The following is a 19,948-nucleotide window of genomic DNA, read 5'->3' as shown; positions in this document are numbered from 1 at the left end:
GACAATCATCAACTAATTATTATCTTCTTAAATCAACAATTGTAGTATATTGAGTCCTTGAAGAAACTAATATACACCATTTATGACCCTTTAATGATTCTTTAACAAGACAATTTAAAATATTCATTGCAAAACTTTTTGGTAAATTATTTGAACTAAATACTACTTTTCTAATCCATTCATCTTGTTGATGTATTGAAGTAATACTAATCATATCTAAAACTTCATCTCTTAAATCAAATATTAATACTGGTCCTTGTGCTAAAGTTTGTATTGCTTTACCACCTATTATTTTAGCGTTATTTTCAATTTCCCATTTTTCTCGTTTATTGTTTTTACGACCTCTTGGTGCATCATTATTTACTACTGTTATTTTTTGATTTAAATCGATAGTGGTTAATTCTACTTCTGGTTTATCATTTTCAAAATCTACTTCTGTTTCTTCTTCTTCGTATTCTGGATTTGTTGGTGCTGTATCCTCTCCTAGATCTGATGATAAAAAGCTAATTAATTCGTCATAGTTATCCAAATCAACGTCTTTTCCAGAAGTTAAACATTTGATCTTTAGTGGTTTAAATATTGATGATTTTTTAGAACTATGTCTTTTACTACTTACTAATTGTTGTGACTGTCTAATTAAAACAACATATTTTGCACCATCTAGATAAGCTTGATTTATAATTTCGTCTTGAGTATTTGCATTCAAAATATCCGAGCTTATGTTTTTTGACCATAACCTACCTAAAATTTCGTAACCACATATGTCAATATTATCTTGTTGAGTTGAACTAACTATAACATCACATCTATTACCTTTCCATTTCAGTATCTCAAATTTACTTGGTATTTTTCTTGATATAATGTTTTTCATTAATGTGAATAAAAAGGAGGTAGTTAAAGTAAATCCAACTCCGTTATATTGTTTATGTAGATTTGTTGAATTTGTGGTAGTAATTGATATATCTTTGAACGAATTTATTAATGAATCAAATCTACCACCAGTTATGATTCTGTTGAACCTTTTCGATTTCTCACTTTTTATAACAGCTTGAAACATTAGTCCATGACGATAATATTGATTATCATAATTGATCAATGGATTAAACAAAACTTCACTTTGTATTTGAAATTGCTTTAGTATATCCAATACTTTAATCAAGTAAGCAAATGATTTTTCAACTTTTATTAGATGTGGAGAATCAATCATTAATTTCTGTAATTTATGTCTTGCTTCGTGAATTGAACATGTAAATCTAAAATTTCCAATTAATTCTTCAACTGCTATTCTTGGTATTTGAAAATCTTCCTTTAAGATTTTTTTTATTTCATCATTAGTTTTGTCTATACCTAATTGCGATAAAACTTGAAACACCTCTATTCTCTTTTGATCATCTATTGGAACATTTTTAAAAGCAAATGAAATAACAGCATTTAAAATATCATAATTATTGATTAATATAATTTTTTTGACTGGCAAGTTTGGTATCATATGTAAAACTTCATCAGCTATTTTTATACATTCAGCATCATTAGTAATAATGTCATTATCTGATGTACTAATTATATTAAAATTCATAGCACTATAAGTATCTGGCATTCCCATCCCTTTTAAATTCGGTCTGTATACAAATTCATGACGATAAAATTTTGAAATGTTGACTTCATTTTTACTTATAAATCTAGCAACTGGTATAATCAAATCATAAGGTAATGTTAAAACTTGACCACTTCTATCTAAAACTTCATAGACTTGATTTTTTTGTAAATTGGGAATTTTAGGTAGTATTAAATTTGTATTTATATTTTCAATTGCACCATGTTTATGGAAAATTTTGACTAACTCATCAACAATCTTATTGAATAAAAGATAATCATTTGCGGAAATTTCTGAATACTTGTTATCACTATCAAATAATAAATCTTTTGCCAATGAGTAAGGTTGATTAAATAAAGTTTCTCGTACCTGTTGTTGCCATGGTGAAGCGGGATCAGCTAATGATTTCAATGCTTCTTTGATCACTTGATCTTGATGTTCTATTGGTAAATAACTGCTTTGCAATAACTCAGAAGCACTTGGTCTTTGTTCTGCGTTAGGATTTAATAATTGTTCAACAATTTTCTTTTCTGGTGAATTTTTCCAATTAGTTGGATATACTTGTTGTCTCAATCTATTCAAAATTAGTGCCCTTTCCATACCTGTTGATAATGAGTAACACATTTCAAAGAATATCACACCTAAAGAAAACATATCAACTTTTTCATCATATCTACCAGACGACACTTCAGGAGCAGTATAAAAAACAGTACCTACAACAGTTGATAATTCACCATTTCTAGTTGTTGCTTTATCAACTTTCTCATTTATTTGTTGCACTGATGGTAAAAACTGAGAATTTTTAGCTAATCCAAAATCTCCAACTTTTATATTATTTGATCTATCAATAAAAATATTCATTGGTTTTAAATCTCTATGGATGAAACCTTCTCTATGGATGTATGAGACAGCTTCTAATAACTGACGAAATAATCTCCAATATTCACTAGGGTTTCCTGGTAGTCCTTGCTCTATTAAATTCAATAATGTATTATTCTCACAAAATTCCATTTGAATATAAAGTATAGATTTGGGATAGAATTTTTGTTCAACTTTTGGTGGTACAGTTGGTTTAAATATAGCATTATTTGACTCCAGTGCTGTTGTACTTGCACTTTCTTCTTTAGTGTTATCCAAATCAGTTGAATTTGCAAAAACAAATCCATCTTCATCTTCTTCATCATCCTCAAATTTATTGCCAAATGATTCATCATCAAATTCCACTCTAGGATCAAAAGATCTGGACATATAATCTATTTGAAATGAGCTATTGTGTGTTGGTAAATACGATGATGATTGGTTTGTATGATTTAGACTTGACATATCAGATTCGTCTTCTTGTATTGCTTCTTCGTTAGTCGGAACAATAGAAGATTCAGTTTCATCTTCATTATTATTTTCTTCTTCGTCTTCCTCAACCCATGTACTATAGTATCTTACAATATATTGATGGTTCAATCTTGCTAATGATAGCACTTCACTCAATATGTAATCTAATTTATTTGCACGATGTTTGATTTTTTTGACTGCATAATATGTACCTTCCATTCTATTACGGGCTTTCACAACATCACCAAACCCTCCTTTACCTAATCTTCCAATTTCTTCAAAATCCCTTTCATATCTGCTATTTCGTTGTTTTTCTGATGAAACCATTGATGAATTTAAATTTCGAATTATATCTGGATTTTTTAGTTCGTTTGAGAATTTCCTTCGTGTTTTCGTAGTGGGGGATCTTAGACTTTTTTGATCATTATTGTGCATATGAGTTGTGGTTTGCTTTAGTATAGGACCATCACGTAGAAATTTAACAGCATTCAATTCCATTAATGTAGGTCTTTTTGAAAATTTTAACTGTAATAGCTTGTTCAATAAATCATAAACCAGCTCTGCATATTCTTCACTTTGTAGTTTCATTTTCTCAACAAACTTTTTATTGAACTCTTCTGGTGTTGGGAAATCTTTATTTAATGTGTCCTTACCCATAATAACTTTTAAAAATAATACACCTAAATCCCAAACATCTGTCTTTGGATTATAATCACCACTAGCCTTGAGTTCTGGAGCGATCCATGATTCAGGTACCTGGTTTTTGTCCTTGAGAAATTTGGTTGTGCCACCATTTGGATGAGTTTCAATCATGTTGTTTAATTTATAACCGTAAGATGGATGACATAGTTTTATAATTTTTGTATCATTTAATAAACTTGACTCTGAATAACTACTATTTAAAACATTTTCATCATCAAATATTACAGCAGTGAATGAATTAATCAGTTTATGTATAACTCCTGAGTTATGTAACTGCTCTATTACTGGTATCAAATCCATCAACCATTTTCTAGCTAGTGGTAGACTTATGTGACCTTTTGCAGGCATAATTTCATTAATTGATTCTGCAACGAATGAGAACTCATTTAGTAGTCGTACTTTCCATCCATCGTTTTTGTCAATTTGAAAACCTATTAATTTCAAAATATGTGGGTCTCTTAGCTTTAGACAATTTTGTAGTTCCTTCTCTAGATCCTGAATTTCGTGCTTACCTCCATCTTTTTGCCAATACGAATTATCCAAAACTATTTCTGTTAACAAGTAAGTTAATTCCAATCCTTGCTTATCAGCTTTCTGTTGAATTTCTCTTGTTACAAAAGGTTTAACTATCATTTGTTTACCAATCGAATTGAATATACCTCTTTTTGTATACTTTATAAAACCTGAAACTGCTCTAAACTTAAATTTAATTCTACTATTTGGTAGTATGTCCTCCATTTCATTATCAAATATAAAATAATTTTGATGATCCACTGGCAATGGCACGATATCAGCCAGTTCATCCTCATCATCTGATTCTTCGACTAATTCGTCTTTGAGTTTTTGTATTTGTTCATTTAATTCTTTGCCTCTTTTCTTGGTTGACAATTCTTTATCTCGTTGTTGTTTGGCTTCTTTCTCCTCTAGTGCTATTCTCTCATTTCTCAATCTCTGTTCTCTTTCTTCTTCTAACGACAACACTTTTTCCGTGGTTGCTTGAATTTCATCCAAAATAAATTTAAGCTCAGATATGATTGTAAATGCAACCTCTTCATTCTTGTACTCCTTTAATAGTTCATCAACCTTTGATTTTAGTTTAGATACATGGATTTTTAGTAGGTTATGAGGTTGAAGTAATTTGACTTTTGGAGAACTCAATGGATAAGTTGGTGTAAATTCAATATCTAGTATGATTGATACTTCAGGGTTTCTACAAACTTCATCTGAAACTAAATGAATTTGAAAATGAGGATTTGGTTTCTTATTCCATATTAATTCTTTTGATGTAATATTCTTAAAAATATCACCATAAATCGATTCTATACTATTTAATTCATCTTCTTGTCTATGTTCTAGTTCCAGTGAAATGCTAACTTCTTTCATAAAACTATAAGACTGTGCAGATCAATTATAATGATCTTTAATTGTTTGTATTGATTCTCTTTTATTAGATGATAAGGAATTGATAAAAAAAAAAAAATTGACCCTAAATAAAGATCTATTGAAACAGATTAATGACGTATGAATAGATTTGATTGATTTAGAATTGCTGGTGTAATACCTTTTCGTTGAACTCAATTAATAATAAGATCTAATAATTTAATAAATGATTCAAAATAAATTTGGTTGTCAAAACTTCTGCAGGTTCTATTTATATAATTAAATATTATTTATTTAGAATATAAAAAGGTACCCTTAATTAAAAAGTAATAAGAGAATTGACTTAAAAGTTATGACAAGTTTTTGTTTGTCATGTCACAAAAGAATTACCAAAATAACTTAATTAAATTTATATTCGTGTTTCAAGTTGTTTATCAATTAATTACAACCACCGGTGATTATTTAAATGCCCCTAGTTGATCAAATTGAAGACGGTGAAGATACAATAAGAATTTTATTGACAACAGATAACCATGTTGGTTATTCAGAAAATGATCCAATAAGAGGTGATGATAGCTGGAAAACATTTGAAGAAATTACAGAAATTGCAAAAAATTCCAATATAGATATGATGATTCAAGGTGGAGATTTATTTCACATCAACAAACCTTCAAAAAAATCAATGTATCATGTAATGAAATCTTTAAGAAATAACTGTATGGGGGATAAACCATGTCAATTAGAATTATTAAGTGATCCAAAATTTTGTTTATCAAACGGGTTTGATGATGTCAATTATGAAGATCCAAACTTAAATATTTCAGTTCCCGTTTTTGCAATAAGTGGTAATCATGATGATGCAACTGGTGATGGATTGTTATCAGCTTTAGATGTTTTAGCAGTTTCAGGTTTAGTAAATTATTTTGGTAAAGTTAAAGATACTGAATCCATAACCGTAAAACCTATATTATTACAAAAAGGTAGAACAAAATTAGCATTATATGGAATGTCAAATGTAAGAGATGAAAGATTACATAGATTATTTAGAGATGGAGGAGTTAAATTTGAAAGACCAAGTATTGATATGAATGATTGGTTTAATTTATTTGTAATTCATCAAAATCATGCAATGCATACTTTTAAATCTAGTATACCTGAAAATTTTTTACCTCATTTTCTTGACTTTATATTATGGGGTCATGAACATGAATGTATTCATCATCCTGTGCATAATCCAGAAACTTCATTTGATGTTTTACAAGCTGGTTCTTCTATTGCAACATCATTATCTGAAGGTGAAGTAGCTGATAAAAAAGTATTTATCTTAAAAATTAAAGGAAATGATTATTCTATCGAATCTATTGAATTGAAAACTGTCAGACCATTTGTTTTGAGTGAAATATCTTTATCCAGGACTGATTTAATTCCAGGAGCTGCTTCAAAAGCTGATGTCATTGCTTTTTTGGTTGATGAAGTTGAAAAAGCTATTGAAAAAGCAAATTTATCATATAAAAGAAGTCATCCAGATTTAACTGAAGATTCAGAAATACCACTTCCACTTATAAGACTCAGGGTTGAATATAGCGGTGGTTATGAAATAGAAAATGTTCGAAGATTTTCTAATCAATTTGTTGGTAAAATCGCCAATGTCAATGACGTTGTTCAATTTTACAAAAAGAAAACTGTAGGTACTACAGCTATTAAAAAGACCAAGTTCCATTACGATGAAAATCCAGAAGATACACCTGAAGAAAAAAAAGAGCTCCAATTAAGTGATATAATTCAAGGATTTCTCAAACAAGCAGATATGGTCTTGATCCCACAATTAGGAATAGATAATGCAGTTCAGGGTTTTCTAAAAGATGATAAATCATCCCTTACTTCATTTATAAAAAAGGAAACTTCAACAGCTGCTGAAAAATTAAAAAGTGTTGATCTTGCTGAAGATGATGCTGCTGAAAATGATGATTCCAAAATGAAAATGAAACATTTACTAGCGCAATTGAGAACTAGCTCATCGGAACCACTAACTAATGAAAGTATCACAACAAAGCCAAAAACGAATAGAAAACAACAATCTCAAAAACCGGCAAAACGGTCAAAAACGAAAGTAATTGAAATATTAAGTTCAAATGAAGAAGAAGATAATGATGATGATGATGATGATGACGAAGCTATGTTAAGCTCTGATGAGTACAATCCAAGAGTAGATAGAGGAAGGGGAAGAGGAAGAGGGAGAGGGAGAAGAAGAGGAAATTAAAATAATAATAAAGTAAAAATTCAATTCTAGCAAATAGTATAATGGTATCAATTTCTTATGTAGTTGATTTAATAAAATAAAATTTTTAACGAATTTAAGTTTGGCATTGCTTGATCAAGTCCTCGACATTAAACTTTTCACTACCTTCATTAAAGCTCTTGAGTAATTCCAATTTTTCTTTTGATTTACCAGAGTAAAAGGTTTGAATATTCAAAATCAATACTTGAGCTTCTTGCATTGTAAGACCACTTTCTTTTTCAACATACCCGTTCATTAATACTAAGTCTTTATCGTGAGCGAATTCTTGATGGAATGTTAATATAGTATGTGGTCTTGAAAACTCTTGATTGATTTTATATTCAGCTAATGTTGTAATCAAACAATGAGTAGTATTTGGACCAACAAATGCCCATTGAATGAATTCCAATTCATGACCGTCTTGTTTAGGCTTTGGCAAAGGTAAAATGAAATATGGATACTTGTGAGCATTGACATATATGTCTGCAAATTGCTCCGCACTCAAAGTAGCATGTAATGTTCTATCTTTATTTGCAAATCTATGTTTCCAAATTTCTTTAATATCATAAGTTGGTAAATCCTTTGCTTTGTCTACTGCAATAAAATCGTTTAATACTTTAAAAGGTAATTGTTCTTGTTCCTTATTTGCTTTATTTATATTAATTACTGAACCATCTTTTGGTTTTTCTTCATGTTGTTGTTTTGCCCAATTACTAAACTCTTTCAAAGGATCAACTCCACCTAAATCAAATTTAACTTTTTCAATTTGATCTTTATATTTGTCTTTCAAATCTTCAATATTGTTGATTCCTAATTCTTTTGCTTTTTTTTCTAAAAGATGTTTATATTTATTAATAACATCAAGGTTAATTTCTTTTTCATTTGAGAATTGATTTAATAAATTAGCACTTTCTTGTTTTATGGTATCTTTTATATTTTTTGCATCTTTGATTGGTTCTTTTAAATCATTAACTAATTTTGAAGCTTTATCGTTTATTGAGGAATTGTATCTTAATTGTGAAAGAACAATTGGTTTGGTCTTGGTGAGTAATGAGTACCTTTGAAGCATCTTTGGGTCTTAAAGTTAAAAAGAAGTAGTATTAATTGATTGAAAATTGATTTTAAATAATTGCTTTTTATATTCCATAATAGAATTTTGCAGATTTCCTTAATATTAAATTTTGAAACAATTTTTTTTTTTTTTCCGTTTACATAGAATAGAATATTTATATAAGTAAGTTTTAGAATCAATTAGAAAAAGAAGAATTAAGAAATTAAATAATTTGACAAAAAACAATGTATTAATACAATATATTAATAGATATACATTTCATGCAGTGATAGTAAGAGATTATAAAGTAGTCGTTTATAAAAAATTATAAACTATTCTATCTAATAAATAAATATTCAAAAACCTATTCTATTTTAATCTTTTTTTGTATCTTTAACTACATTATCACCAGATGGTGCTTCTAAATCCAAAATTTTTTCTTCTTTTGGTTTTGATTCATTAGCAGTTTGACCAGAACTATGTGCTAAAGGTTCAGGAACTTTATTAAATTCCAATACATTTGAATCTATAGATTGTCCTTCACTTTCTAAGTAATCTTTTAAATTAAATTTTTCATCTCTTATAAAACCTAAATTATCAGCAATTAAATGTCTACTTTTACATTTTGGACATTGAATTAATACCGTACCATGTTCATAAGCTTGTTTGGACATATTATGTTTTGATCTTGTATCACATACATTACATGTAAATTCTATTAATAATTCCCCTTTATCTGAATTTGGATCTGGTTGATTTGCTGAGCCACTTGATTGAAATCTTTTTATATCATTTGAAATTTTAAAAACTGGGGTAAAATGTTTTGGTATGTATGGTTTTGTTAATGTAAATAAAAATTGTCTCTTGGTGATTGATTTAAATTGATTTCTTGGAACATTAATTGATTTAGTGGTAGTTCTAATTAAAGATGATCTAGATAACATTTTTGTAGTAACTTCTAAGGTTATATTTCGTCTTATCTTAGTGGGGGTAGTGAAAAATTAGTGAGAGAGATGGATCAATCTTTAAATAATAATTAACAATTAATAGCAACTATTGATATATTTCTACAACAATCTTTAAATTTTATTATACTTGTGTCTCAACTTAACTTAACTCATGTCACATATCATCAATATATAACATTTTTACATATTTTTTCTTAACAAGTAATGAAAACATCACCAATTAAAGTACCATCATCAATACGACGAATTATTGAATTATTTCAAATATTATCCACTAATCAAAATGCATCATACCAAAGTAAATACATTACAAATTATCTACATGATACTTCAGATTTATCTTTGAGAAATGTCAATTGGTCAACAATGAATAAAAATATGAATGGAGGTGTTTTTGGTAAGTACGATAGAAATAGAGATCAATTATTGTTTTCAAATCCCATTCCATTTGGTGTAAACGAGCTATTAGATACAAAATCACTTTTCAAATCTAAAATAAAATTCAATTCACCTAATGAATTAATTTCGAAGTACCCAAAAGGATTCAAAAATTCAAATGTTTTCATAAACGATATAAAATCATTAGTTAATGCTTATTATAACCCCAAAAAATCAATACCAATAAACCAAAAATATAGACAAATTTTCAAATACTACCTACAAAGATTAAATTCCCCTACTAATGTGATGATAATACTAAAACAAGATCAAAGGTTATTCTCACAGTCCTCATTAGAAAATTGGAATCAAGAATATATAGAGATCTCAAATTTTATAAGAAAATTGAATTATGACGACCATCACCAAAAATATAAAGATTCTTTTGAAATTAGTAAAGTTGTAGATCCTGATATTTTGAATCTTTCACTTAAAAGTCATTATTTATTTGAAAATGCTAAAAATTTGGATAGATCAATTGATCAAGCTTCTTGGGATGAGATTAATACAGTCACAGATAGGATAGCTGATAATATTACAGAGAATCAAGAAATGAGGTTTATGAAAGGTAAAAAAAAAGTTGATCCTTCAACAGAAGACCCCTTATTAGATCAACAAATTTCGGAAGTATTTGATCTACTTGGGAAATTTGGTAATGATGATTTGAGTTTTATATTGCAAGATTTTAAATTTGATTTGATATATAATCAGTTTTTTATGTTGAATGTCTTGAATTCAAAAACTGATTATAGTCAAATTTTAGAGTATTTGCATAAACATTCGTCATTTGATGTCATTGGAATCAAAGAAAATAATTTAGTACACAAATAGTTCATGTATATATTAAATGCATTATTGACTTCTATTTATATATTTTGCAATATTTTCTGCAGTTTCCGAAGAAATGGGATTTCCTCTATCTTCCATGGCCTTGGCGTATCTATCTCTTATATCACTATCGGTTGACTCATTTAATTCATTTGACCTATCCTCTGGAAAAGTATACTCTCTCGATGGATTTCCCAAAGCCTCTTCTTCGTCATCTGGATAAACTTCACCTTGTAATTCTTCATCCACATCATCCTCATTTTCAAAATCAGATAATACTTCACTATCTTTTTTTGTATTCATATCCATATCTTTCATTAACTTATTTAAACTTTGAGTTTGTCTTTTCTTTTCGTCGTCTTCTTTTTTATTCAATATTCTATCTCTTTCAGCTTTATAATATTCATTATATTCATCAACTTTACTATCTACAGCATCTAAAAATTCATCAAATCCTTGTCCCGTATATGAACTTACTCCAACAACATCTAAATTTTGATAAAATTCTTCAAGCATTAATGACATTGAGTTCACCAACGAAGTCATGTATCCACTTGAACTTTCATTATTTAATTCTTGGTTTGTTTTAATAGCTTCTTGAAATACCTCAAAATCTGACATCCACTCTTTTGCAAATTCACAACTTTGTATATCTGTTTTATTAAAAACTACAATCATTGGTAATTTTGTCTTATATAGTATTGAACATGCATATAACATATTTGACATAAAAGTTGTAGGATTTGTATTTCTTGGTGTATCTACAATATAGGCAATCATTGTTGGATAAGTTGATGCAAATGCTTCTGTTATTATAGATCCACTTGCACTCCATATAAAACATTCAATTTGACCAGGGGTATCAACAATCACTTCTTTAATTTTATCTTGCTTCTTATCGACTAATTTTATAACTTGATCTATTTTAGTACTGAATAAATTTAATGATGTTACAATAGCTCCATTGGGACCTAGGTTGTACTCCTCCATCACTTTTTTGTACTTTATTGAATCTCTGATATCTATATTACACCCAAATGGTACTTTTAAAACAGCTGGATCTAAATTTATAACATATGGAATTTGTTTCTTTTGATGTAAATATGAATTTAATCTTTGCATAAATGTAGTTTTACCAGATCCCGCCATTCCTATACAGAATATAACTGGTGATAGTTTTTCATTAGATACTGTGGAAGTAGATGCATCTTTTTTGGTGGTTTGTTCTGACATAATTGAACTGGTGTTGGTTGTAAAGATCTGATTGTCTGAATCTTAAATTAAATTTCTGTGATGTTCTTCGCGTTAAATTACAAATCCATACAGAGATAATTCCACGCAAATATTTAAAACTTACAAATTTCTTTAAGAATTCTCTATCAGCTATATTTTTCTATAAATCTTTCTACGACTTTATCATATATACTTTCATGAATTAAAATTTGTAAATTTTCAGCTTCTGCTTTAAATACCTTATCTGCTTTCGGACCACCAGGACCTCCAATGTTTGGCATTGGTTGTTGTTGTTGTTGCTGTTGTCTAATCAATTCATCAGCTTCATCAGATCCCATAATCAATGAATATACTGGTCTCAACCCCATTAAACTTATGAAATACCATGATATAGAAGAAACATAACGAACATTTAAATTAGGAGTCATTATACCATTTTGTAACATACTCTTAAATCCATCAGTTAATGGGAATGGTAATTTCATGATGACAAAACCGGCAAAGAAATAATTAACCCAACCCATTACTAAAGTTTGTGGTATATAGTTCATTAAATTACCTTTAGCCATCGACATTATTGCATCATTATTCGAACCATCAAATGGATTCATTTGTTCCTCTTGTTTACCTTTTTCTGCAAAAAATTCATCACTGTTTAATTTTGATATAAGGTATGCCTTGTATGAATTAAATTCTTCTTGAGTTAATACGTGTTGATTTTCTTTGAAACATCTAACTTTTTGAAGAAATTGACTATGATCAGTTAGTATGGTTAAGCTCATAAAATACGCTTTAATTCATCATACATACGCTTCTCTTACTTTTTTATATTCTTGAAGTTTTGGATTTGGTTGTATTAAATATGTTATATTTGATCTTAATAAACCAACTAATACCATTGCAATTGATATTGGTAATAATACCCAATATTTTAGTTGAGGATCTAGTAGTAAATCTGGTACAATCATTTTTGAATAATTATTAGTGATGATGAAATACTTCAAGTGATTTGTTGCTTTGAAATGATATTGGATGTGGTTGTAAGAAATTTTGAAGTAATTTACTCTTACATAATAAATTCTGGTAAGCACTGCTACCAGTTCAAAATCGATTTGTTAGCATTTTACAGCTACAATCGAAGAGATCATGTAGGTTGTCTAAGCTTAGTGCTTCAGTCTATTAATAATGCATTATATGTGTATAAGTTATCATATCTAATAATGGTTTAATCTCCATAAAGTTACTTTACCAGCTTCATTTCCAATTGCCAAAATTTCATTATTTGGTGAAAAAACTACACTAGTAACTCTTCCCAAAGGTGTACCACTGGTTGGCCAATTACTAAAAACAGATCCAGTTTGTACATGTACTAATTTCAATGCATCTCTTTTAGCTCTTGAAGCAATACATAATAATTGACCATCTGGATTAAACACCAAAGAAGATATTGAAGTTACTAAATTTTCTATAGTCTTGTAAGGTTTTGGATTGGCAGTATCTGTGAAAATATTTCTATCATATAAATTGATATAACCATTATTTGAACCAATTGCAACCCATCTTGAATTCTTTCCACCTAATTTTATTTTGGTTATCCCAACACCACCATCATCTGACCATTTCCTTAAAATTTTATTTTCAGATTTTGAAGATAATTTCCCACTTAATGAAAATTCCCAGACATCACCTGCTGAATTAACAATAACCACAAATTTTTCATCATTATCAAAATCAAAATCAACAACAACACCTTCAATTTTGAAACCTTTTATCCATTGACCAGTTTTACCATTTATTAAATTAAACCAACCTGAATTACCAATCATTCCAATATAACTTCCCTTAGAACTAATTTTAAAATTTTCAAAAGATTTTTGATTTTCTTCATGTCCGTACATTCTACTTATTTTTTCAATTTCTCCCGTTTTTAAATTTATTTTATTCATGTATTTTCTTCTACCTGCTGCATATATTATTTCTTCATTTGGATTGGGGAAAAATTGACATTGCATTATTGGACAATTTTTGAGATAGTATGATGTTATAAAATTATTTGTTTTACCATCGATTTGATAAAGTCGTATTGTTTTGTCGAATCCGGCTGTTAATAATATTGAATGAGTAGGGTGAAATGATATTGCTTGAATTGCTGCCTTAGAAAGTTTCTGATGATTTGCATCTTTCAACCTTGTTATGGATATATTTTGTGGAGAAATTAATTTTAATTGTTTTGTAGTTAGGAATTGATGAGTTGTTGACAATAATTTGTTTAGTTTTGCAGTGTTTGCTTGTGAATTTGTTGATGCTTCTTCTTCTTCATCATCTATAAGTATATCATCGTCTGAACTATTTACATCTTTATCTTCTCCAAATTGATCTGCCCATTGTGGTCTTGGATATATCTTTTCAAATTGTGAACGTAGCCTTATTATGTATGATTTTCCTGATATGTAGTTGTCTTCTGGAGTTTTTCTTAATTTTTTCAATCGGTCTGATGTTGCTAATGATATATTGACTTTTTCATCATCACTATCAACCCATGCATCTTCTTCATCGTCTAATCCATCTTCTGATGATTCTTGTTCTTCTTCATCATCTACCTCCATATCGTCACTATCTTCTTCTTTATTAATCCCGTCATCAATGTAAAACAAATCTTCATCCTGTACATCATCTATGTCTTCACTTTCTTCTCCACTTTCGTCATTATCTACTACTTCTTCCTCATCTTCTTCATCAAAATCAAATAGACTTCCAACTTTTCTCAAATTATTTTCTAATCCCGCTATATCCCCAAATACTAATTTCTCCAACATTAATTCCTCCTCATCTTTTGGTGGTATCGGCACTTCATCTCCATTCTTATTTTTTGGCATTGTTGGTGGTTCTAATTATTTAGTTCATGGTTTCAAATATTGATCTGAAAAAATGTAAGAGATGAGAAATGAGGTACACAAAATTATGAGCTACCAACCACCAGTCAATAAATTCACGAGATTATTTCGATATAGAGCTTCACTACAACCAGTAATAAATCCGTAAATGTTCATTCAATTTGTCTATGTAATTACTTGTCACCTTTCATTTTACTAACAAAAGTGACAAAATATTTTTTAAAGTCTTTTAAATCTAAATTTATCAAGTTTGTACAAAATTCATTTAATAAATTTGAACTTAATCCCATATTTGATAAATAAGTTGACAAATATTCAATAAATTCTTGTCCTTTTTTTTGTTGATAAGTCTTCAATAAAATTGCTAAATCTTGAGCTATTAATCTATATTGAGCATCACTTAAAATGAACTCTTGTTTTTGAAATGGTAATTCAAATGATAAAATTACAACTTTTTCCATTAAAAATTCATCAATTCCTTGTATTGCAGGTAATGATTGTCCATACTTATCTTGATCATCTGTTATTTTCCCACTGTCTCCAAATACATTAACAAGGTTAATTAATTGAACTATAGCTGATTTTGATGCTGTTGTTTCTGATAAATCATATGAATATTCAAATAATTTAGATACAACTATCGGAAATTCATTTTTGTTACTTTGTGTGATTAATAAACTTGATAAATGGTTGATAATAATGGCATTAAGAAAATTGAGTATTGCTTTTTTTAAGAAATTTTTATCTCTAATAATGTCTGGTCTTAAAGTTTCTTCTTCGGTGCTTGATTGATCTAATGTTTGAAAAACTTTTGAAAATAAAGGTGTTAAAAAGTTATTAAGTAGTTGATAAATATTTTCATCTGTTCTATAACTATGAGCAATTTGTCCTAAGAAACTTAAAAAGTCACTGATTTCATTGATTTTCAAATTCGATGATGACCAAATAGTTGTAATTAATTTAGTGAGGTGACCGCTTATGATCGTACTGTTTAAAATTGGTATAAATCTTGCAAATGCAAATCTTGATGCATCTCTTACATTTTCAAATTTTGAAAAATTTTCCAAAGTAATTAAAACTACTTGTGCTGCATTGTCCACTTTTTCAACAACTTCTGGAGTAAACTTTAAATTCAGTTCATAATCATAACCTCTTGCTATAGTACCTAAAGCCATTAATGAATGATGTGCTTGTAAAACAACTATTGGTTCTGCATCCATGGAAATACATTTTTCTAAATCATTGAAAATTGGTTGAAATAAAATTTCAATTAATTTAACTTTCAAAGTTCCCAAATCATTTGGAATCAATGAAATTAAAAGCCCCATAGTTTCAAAAAGGTATTGTTGATTGCTGAAATTACCATTTTCAATTACATCATCATCTTCATCTCTTGTCGGTAATTCAGCTTTGATGACTAGAAGTGGTTGTAGTTTCAATACAATCTGTTCTATTAACTGTTCATTGTCCATTTTTGGTTTAGTCAACTTAAAGAACCTAAAAAATAAATACCAACTTCTTAATCTAACTCTTTCGTTATTGTTGAAAAGTCCTAATGGTGACGTAAAAATTTCCAATATCCTTAAGATTAAATCGTGTCTGTTGGCGTGTGAATTTAAAAAACTATAATGTTTGACTACTAATTCAAAAAAGCTCGCTTGAATTTGTGAATGATTAACTTCAGTGATAATTGATGAATTAATTAATTTGATCAAAAAATCTTGAAATACCAAAAAAGGTTTACTTTCATTGATTTTGTTTTTTGGTACATTGATCAAATTCATTTTCAAACTTTCTGAGAAGTTACTTAATTCAAAAAGTCCTAATTCTAAGTTATTCCATTGTTTATCTCCTGAAAATAATGATTCATTTATAACCAGTGGGATGGCATCTATATACAAGTCTGGTGCCAACACAGCAATGAGATCTTGAAAGTGTTTTAATTTGGTTCTAAATTCATTGAATTGTCTTTCTGCATCATCATCGTCATCTTCTTCATCATCATATTTCATTTTTAATATAATTTTGTTCAACAAAGTTGATAATAAATCTATAGAATATAATTGTGAATCTTTTTTACTTGCTGTAAGGAATGCTTGGATGAAAGGGAAAACACATTGTGAAACATCGTCATATTCATGACTCAAAAATGTGAGTATTATTGGCCATAATTTATATAAGTGTTCGTTTACTTGAATAGTAATATCTGATTGATTGTTTAAAACATGCAATAGCTCTTCTCCAATTTGATTTGCTAATTTTGATACATTTTCTACAAAATCAAGATCATCTGATAATTGAATGGATGATATAATATTGGTTAGGTTGAGTAGTGATATTAATTCTAATTTGTTTTGTGGTGGCATTTTTTTGGATAAGATGTGAACCAAAGTTTTACATGTGGAAATTCTTTCTTGTTCCCTATTAAAAAAGCCCAATATGGTATTGATATACTGTGGGGAAACAAATAAACTTATATCCATCCAGTCGACATATTGTCCAATAATGTTTAAAGTATTGTCTAGTATTTCCTCCGAATTATCATTGTTCGCTAGTATTTTGAACCAATTTGTAACTAATGCATTCATATCTTTATCTCTGATGGCATCTTTCAATACCATATTTCTTTCTGCCGCTTCTGGTGATCTTGCTATATATTTATCTCCAATTTCTAAATGAATATCAATTAAAATTCTTGTATAATAGTCTAATGCTAGCTGATTATCATTTTGAATCATAGAATTTAAATCTTTAAAAAAATTAGGGTATACATTGATATAAGTTTGAGTAAAAATCTTACCAAATATTTGACCAAATTTATTTTTTAAATACGAGGGGTCTTTTATATTGTTAGACACGTATTCTGCTAGTATTTTAAATGATGATTGTACGAGTTGATGACTTTCTTCTTGGTTTAGGTTGTGAACATTTTCTTCAATAACTTGATACAAAAAGAATTTTAGTTCATTGTTTATATTTGATGATGTGGATTTTAATAGTAAATCTAGTGCTGTATTATAACCACTTTTTGATAGTTTGACTTCATTTAAAAATTCATATGCTTGATGTTGTAGTTTTTGATCAGATGAAGAATTCAAAGCTATTTGTATAGCATTAATTATTTGATCCTCCATTGACTAGTATATTGATTGTAATGCAATTTGTCGTAAAAAAAAATTAATATATAAATCAAAGGCAAAGTTTAAAGAAAAAAATGATATCTCAAATACAAATTAAAAAAAAATTTTAAATGGTGAACAGGATGCAATAAACTATTTGATGAAACAAGGAAAAAGGATTTCTTTATAAGATTTACTCAAGAAAGGAATGTGTTATGAAGTTGTTGAAACTTTTGGTTGTAAAAAAATTATATGTTTCACTAAGAAAAATTATTAAAGATCAAAAGAAGAACTTAAAAAAAAATATGTGAAAAATTATTTGTTTAGTTACCACACGACTAATTACTTACTTTATATATCCACATTGGTAATATCAGTAACAAACCTTTCAATTTTAATCTAAAACAGCGTATTTCTTTAAATGATCTGGTATAGCATCATATAATCCTTTTTCTTTTAACCATGACTTTGAGAAAATTCTATCAGCATATTTATGAGCTGAATCAGCTAATATTGTCACAACATTACTATTTTCTGGTAAAGTTTTAGCCACTTCAACTGCTGCAACAACATTTAATGCACCTGTACCTCCTAAATATAATCCTTCTTCATCCAATAATCTATATACCATAGTTATAGAGTCTTCATCTGGAATTTTTAATGCATCATCAACTAATTCAATATCATTTTTTAAGTTATCAGTTACTCTACCTTGACCAATACCTTCAGTAAATGATGATCCACCTCTTTGCATTTCTTGTCCATTTGATTTAATATATGAATATAATACTGAACCAGGTGGATCAGCTAAAACACTTTTAACTTTACCACTACTTATATCTTTTAAATATCTTGTTATACCCGCAAAAGTACCACCAGTTCCCGTTGAACAGGTAAATGCATCAACTTCTCCATTTAATTGAGCCCAAATTTCTGGACCTGTTGTTTCTATGTGTGCTTGTCTATTTGCAATATTATCAAATTGATTTGTCCATACAGCATTATCTAAACTTTCCGCATGTCTTTTAGCTTGATGATTATAATTTTGTGGATCTGTAAATGCAACTGCTGGTACTGGATGTACTTCAGCACCTAATAATTTCAAAGTTTCTATTTTGGATTTTGATTGAGTATTTGGCATATATATTACACATTTATACCCTTTAGCTCTACAAACATGAGCTAATCCAATCCCAGTATTTCCTGCAGTTCCTTCAACAACTGTACCACCAGGTTTGATCAAACCTTTTTCTTCTGCATCTTTTATAACATATAATGCAGCTCTGTCTTTAATTGAACCACCGGGATTCATAAATTCTGCTTTTGCATATATATTTCTACCAACTGATTTTGATATATTTGGTAATCTTAATAATGGTGTATTACCAATAGCTCCGGGAAAGCCAGTTTCACTAACTAATGGAACAAACGGTAATTTGACCTCACTATTCAACGATATTGATATTAATCTTTTCGACGTCCTTGAAAACATATTAAGTTGTTGTAGGTGATCAAAAATAAGTTGCAAATAATTAAGTATATTAATAATTTTTTCATTTCTTGGACCCTCTAAAACTTGTAAAACTCACGTGCTTGCGGTGGTTCAACTCCGTCATATCTGATTCAAATTATAGATTTTCAAATTCAAATACTACTGATAACAATCAACTTTGAGACTATTCATCAAAACTGAAAAGTTTGCATAAGAACAAAGTCTGATTAAATTCACACAATCCATATCTCTGAAGATTTTATATACTTGAACTGAAAAAGTATAAGAACTTTTGATATAATTTTATTCGACTTCTACTAAATTCTCTAATTTTGGTTTGAATCAAAATTGTTTATCAGTTGAGATTCTCTTTGTGTTCATAAAATCAGCTGCAGTTGGTTAGAACTTGTCAAAAAGTTATTAAATTTTCTGCAAAACTGACAATAAAACTAAAATCTGAATGTATAAAATCAATGCATATAAGCTAATTTGACGTCACCTTTATAACCGATTTTTTTCATAACTCGATGGTTGTGAAATAAAAATTCTATCTCGTATACTCCACTTAATGTAGAGAAAACTCGAGCATTGTTAACAAAAAGAAAAATACTGTTGTTATTGTTAATTTGTTCGTTCAACGAT

The 19,948-nt window shown here is 28.6% G+C and overlaps 10 protein-coding genes across 10 annotated transcripts; 2 read left to right on the top strand and 8 right to left on the bottom strand. All coding sequences in view use genetic code 12, as the record gives it.

Moving 5' to 3' along the window:
• Nucleotides 1-19: 19 nt before the first annotated feature.
• Nucleotides 20-5,008, bottom strand: GCN2 (serine/threonine-protein kinase; the record flags this gene model as incomplete). Its single annotated transcript, XM_051766094.1, has 1 exon — nucleotides 20-5,008. The coding sequence occupies one exon, from the start codon at nucleotides 5,006-5,008 to the stop codon at nucleotides 20-22; it is 4,989 nt and encodes a 1,662-aa protein (XP_051617682.1).
• Nucleotides 5,009-5,471: 463 nt separating this feature from the next.
• On the top strand, nucleotides 5,472-7,265 carry MRE11 (MRX complex nuclease subunit; the record flags this gene model as incomplete). The annotated part of the gene is made up of 1 exon (XM_051766093.1): nucleotides 5,472-7,265. One exon carries the CDS (start codon nucleotides 5,472-5,474, stop codon nucleotides 7,263-7,265), a length of 1,794 nt encoding a protein of 597 aa, XP_051617681.1.
• A 94-nt stretch (nucleotides 7,266-7,359) lies between these two features.
• KGF54_005307 (uncharacterized protein) lies at nucleotides 7,360-8,352 on the bottom strand (the record flags this gene model as incomplete). Its single annotated transcript, XM_051766091.1, has 1 exon — nucleotides 7,360-8,352. The coding sequence occupies one exon, from the start codon at nucleotides 8,350-8,352 to the stop codon at nucleotides 7,360-7,362; it is 993 nt and encodes a 330-aa protein (XP_051617680.1).
• Nucleotides 8,353-8,708: 356 nt separating this feature from the next.
• KGF54_005306 (uncharacterized protein) lies at nucleotides 8,709-9,278 on the bottom strand (the record flags this gene model as incomplete). Its single annotated transcript, XM_051766090.1, has 1 exon — nucleotides 8,709-9,278. One exon carries the CDS (start codon nucleotides 9,276-9,278, stop codon nucleotides 8,709-8,711), a length of 570 nt encoding a protein of 189 aa, XP_051617679.1.
• Nucleotides 9,279-9,506: 228 nt separating this feature from the next.
• On the top strand, nucleotides 9,507-10,571 carry KGF54_005305 (uncharacterized protein; the record flags this gene model as incomplete). The annotated part of the gene is made up of 1 exon (XM_051766089.1): nucleotides 9,507-10,571. One exon carries the CDS (start codon nucleotides 9,507-9,509, stop codon nucleotides 10,569-10,571), a length of 1,065 nt encoding a protein of 354 aa, XP_051617678.1.
• Nucleotides 10,572-10,592: 21 nt separating this feature from the next.
• KGF54_005304 (GTPase) lies at nucleotides 10,593-11,801 on the bottom strand (the record flags this gene model as incomplete). The annotated part of the gene is made up of 1 exon (XM_051766088.1): nucleotides 10,593-11,801. One exon carries the CDS (start codon nucleotides 11,799-11,801, stop codon nucleotides 10,593-10,595), a length of 1,209 nt encoding a protein of 402 aa, XP_051617677.1.
• A 146-nt stretch (nucleotides 11,802-11,947) lies between these two features.
• On the bottom strand, nucleotides 11,948-12,769 carry KGF54_005303 (uncharacterized protein; the record flags this gene model as incomplete). Its single annotated transcript, XM_051766087.1, has 2 exons — nucleotides 11,948-12,554; nucleotides 12,612-12,769. The coding sequence occupies 2 exons, from the start codon at nucleotides 12,767-12,769 to the stop codon at nucleotides 11,948-11,950; spliced, it is 765 nt and encodes a 254-aa protein (XP_051617676.1).
• Nucleotides 12,770-13,015: 246 nt separating this feature from the next.
• Nucleotides 13,016-14,677, bottom strand: UTP18 (Utp18p; the record flags this gene model as incomplete). Its single annotated transcript, XM_051766086.1, has 1 exon — nucleotides 13,016-14,677. One exon carries the CDS (start codon nucleotides 14,675-14,677, stop codon nucleotides 13,016-13,018), a length of 1,662 nt encoding a protein of 553 aa, XP_051617675.1.
• A 191-nt stretch (nucleotides 14,678-14,868) lies between these two features.
• KGF54_005301 (Ran GTPase-binding protein) lies at nucleotides 14,869-17,829 on the bottom strand (the record flags this gene model as incomplete). Its single annotated transcript, XM_051766085.1, has 1 exon — nucleotides 14,869-17,829. The coding sequence occupies one exon, from the start codon at nucleotides 17,827-17,829 to the stop codon at nucleotides 14,869-14,871; it is 2,961 nt and encodes a 986-aa protein (XP_051617674.1).
• A 379-nt stretch (nucleotides 17,830-18,208) lies between these two features.
• On the bottom strand, nucleotides 18,209-19,306 carry KGF54_005300 (uncharacterized protein; the record flags this gene model as incomplete). The annotated part of the gene is made up of 1 exon (XM_051766084.1): nucleotides 18,209-19,306. One exon carries the CDS (start codon nucleotides 19,304-19,306, stop codon nucleotides 18,209-18,211), a length of 1,098 nt encoding a protein of 365 aa, XP_051617673.1.
• Between the last annotated feature and the right edge of the window lie 642 nt (nucleotides 19,307-19,948).

This window comes from Candida jiufengensis, assembly GCF_024610255.1.
Source record: "Candida jiufengensis strain CBS 10846 chromosome Unknown scaffold13, whole genome shotgun sequence".
Classification (NCBI taxonomy): Eukaryota; Fungi; Ascomycota; class Pichiomycetes; order Serinales; family Debaryomycetaceae; genus Lodderomyces; species Lodderomyces jiufengensis.
The sequence above is the reverse complement of the archived record's forward strand: the minus strand, read 5'-3'. Positions and strand labels throughout refer to the sequence as shown.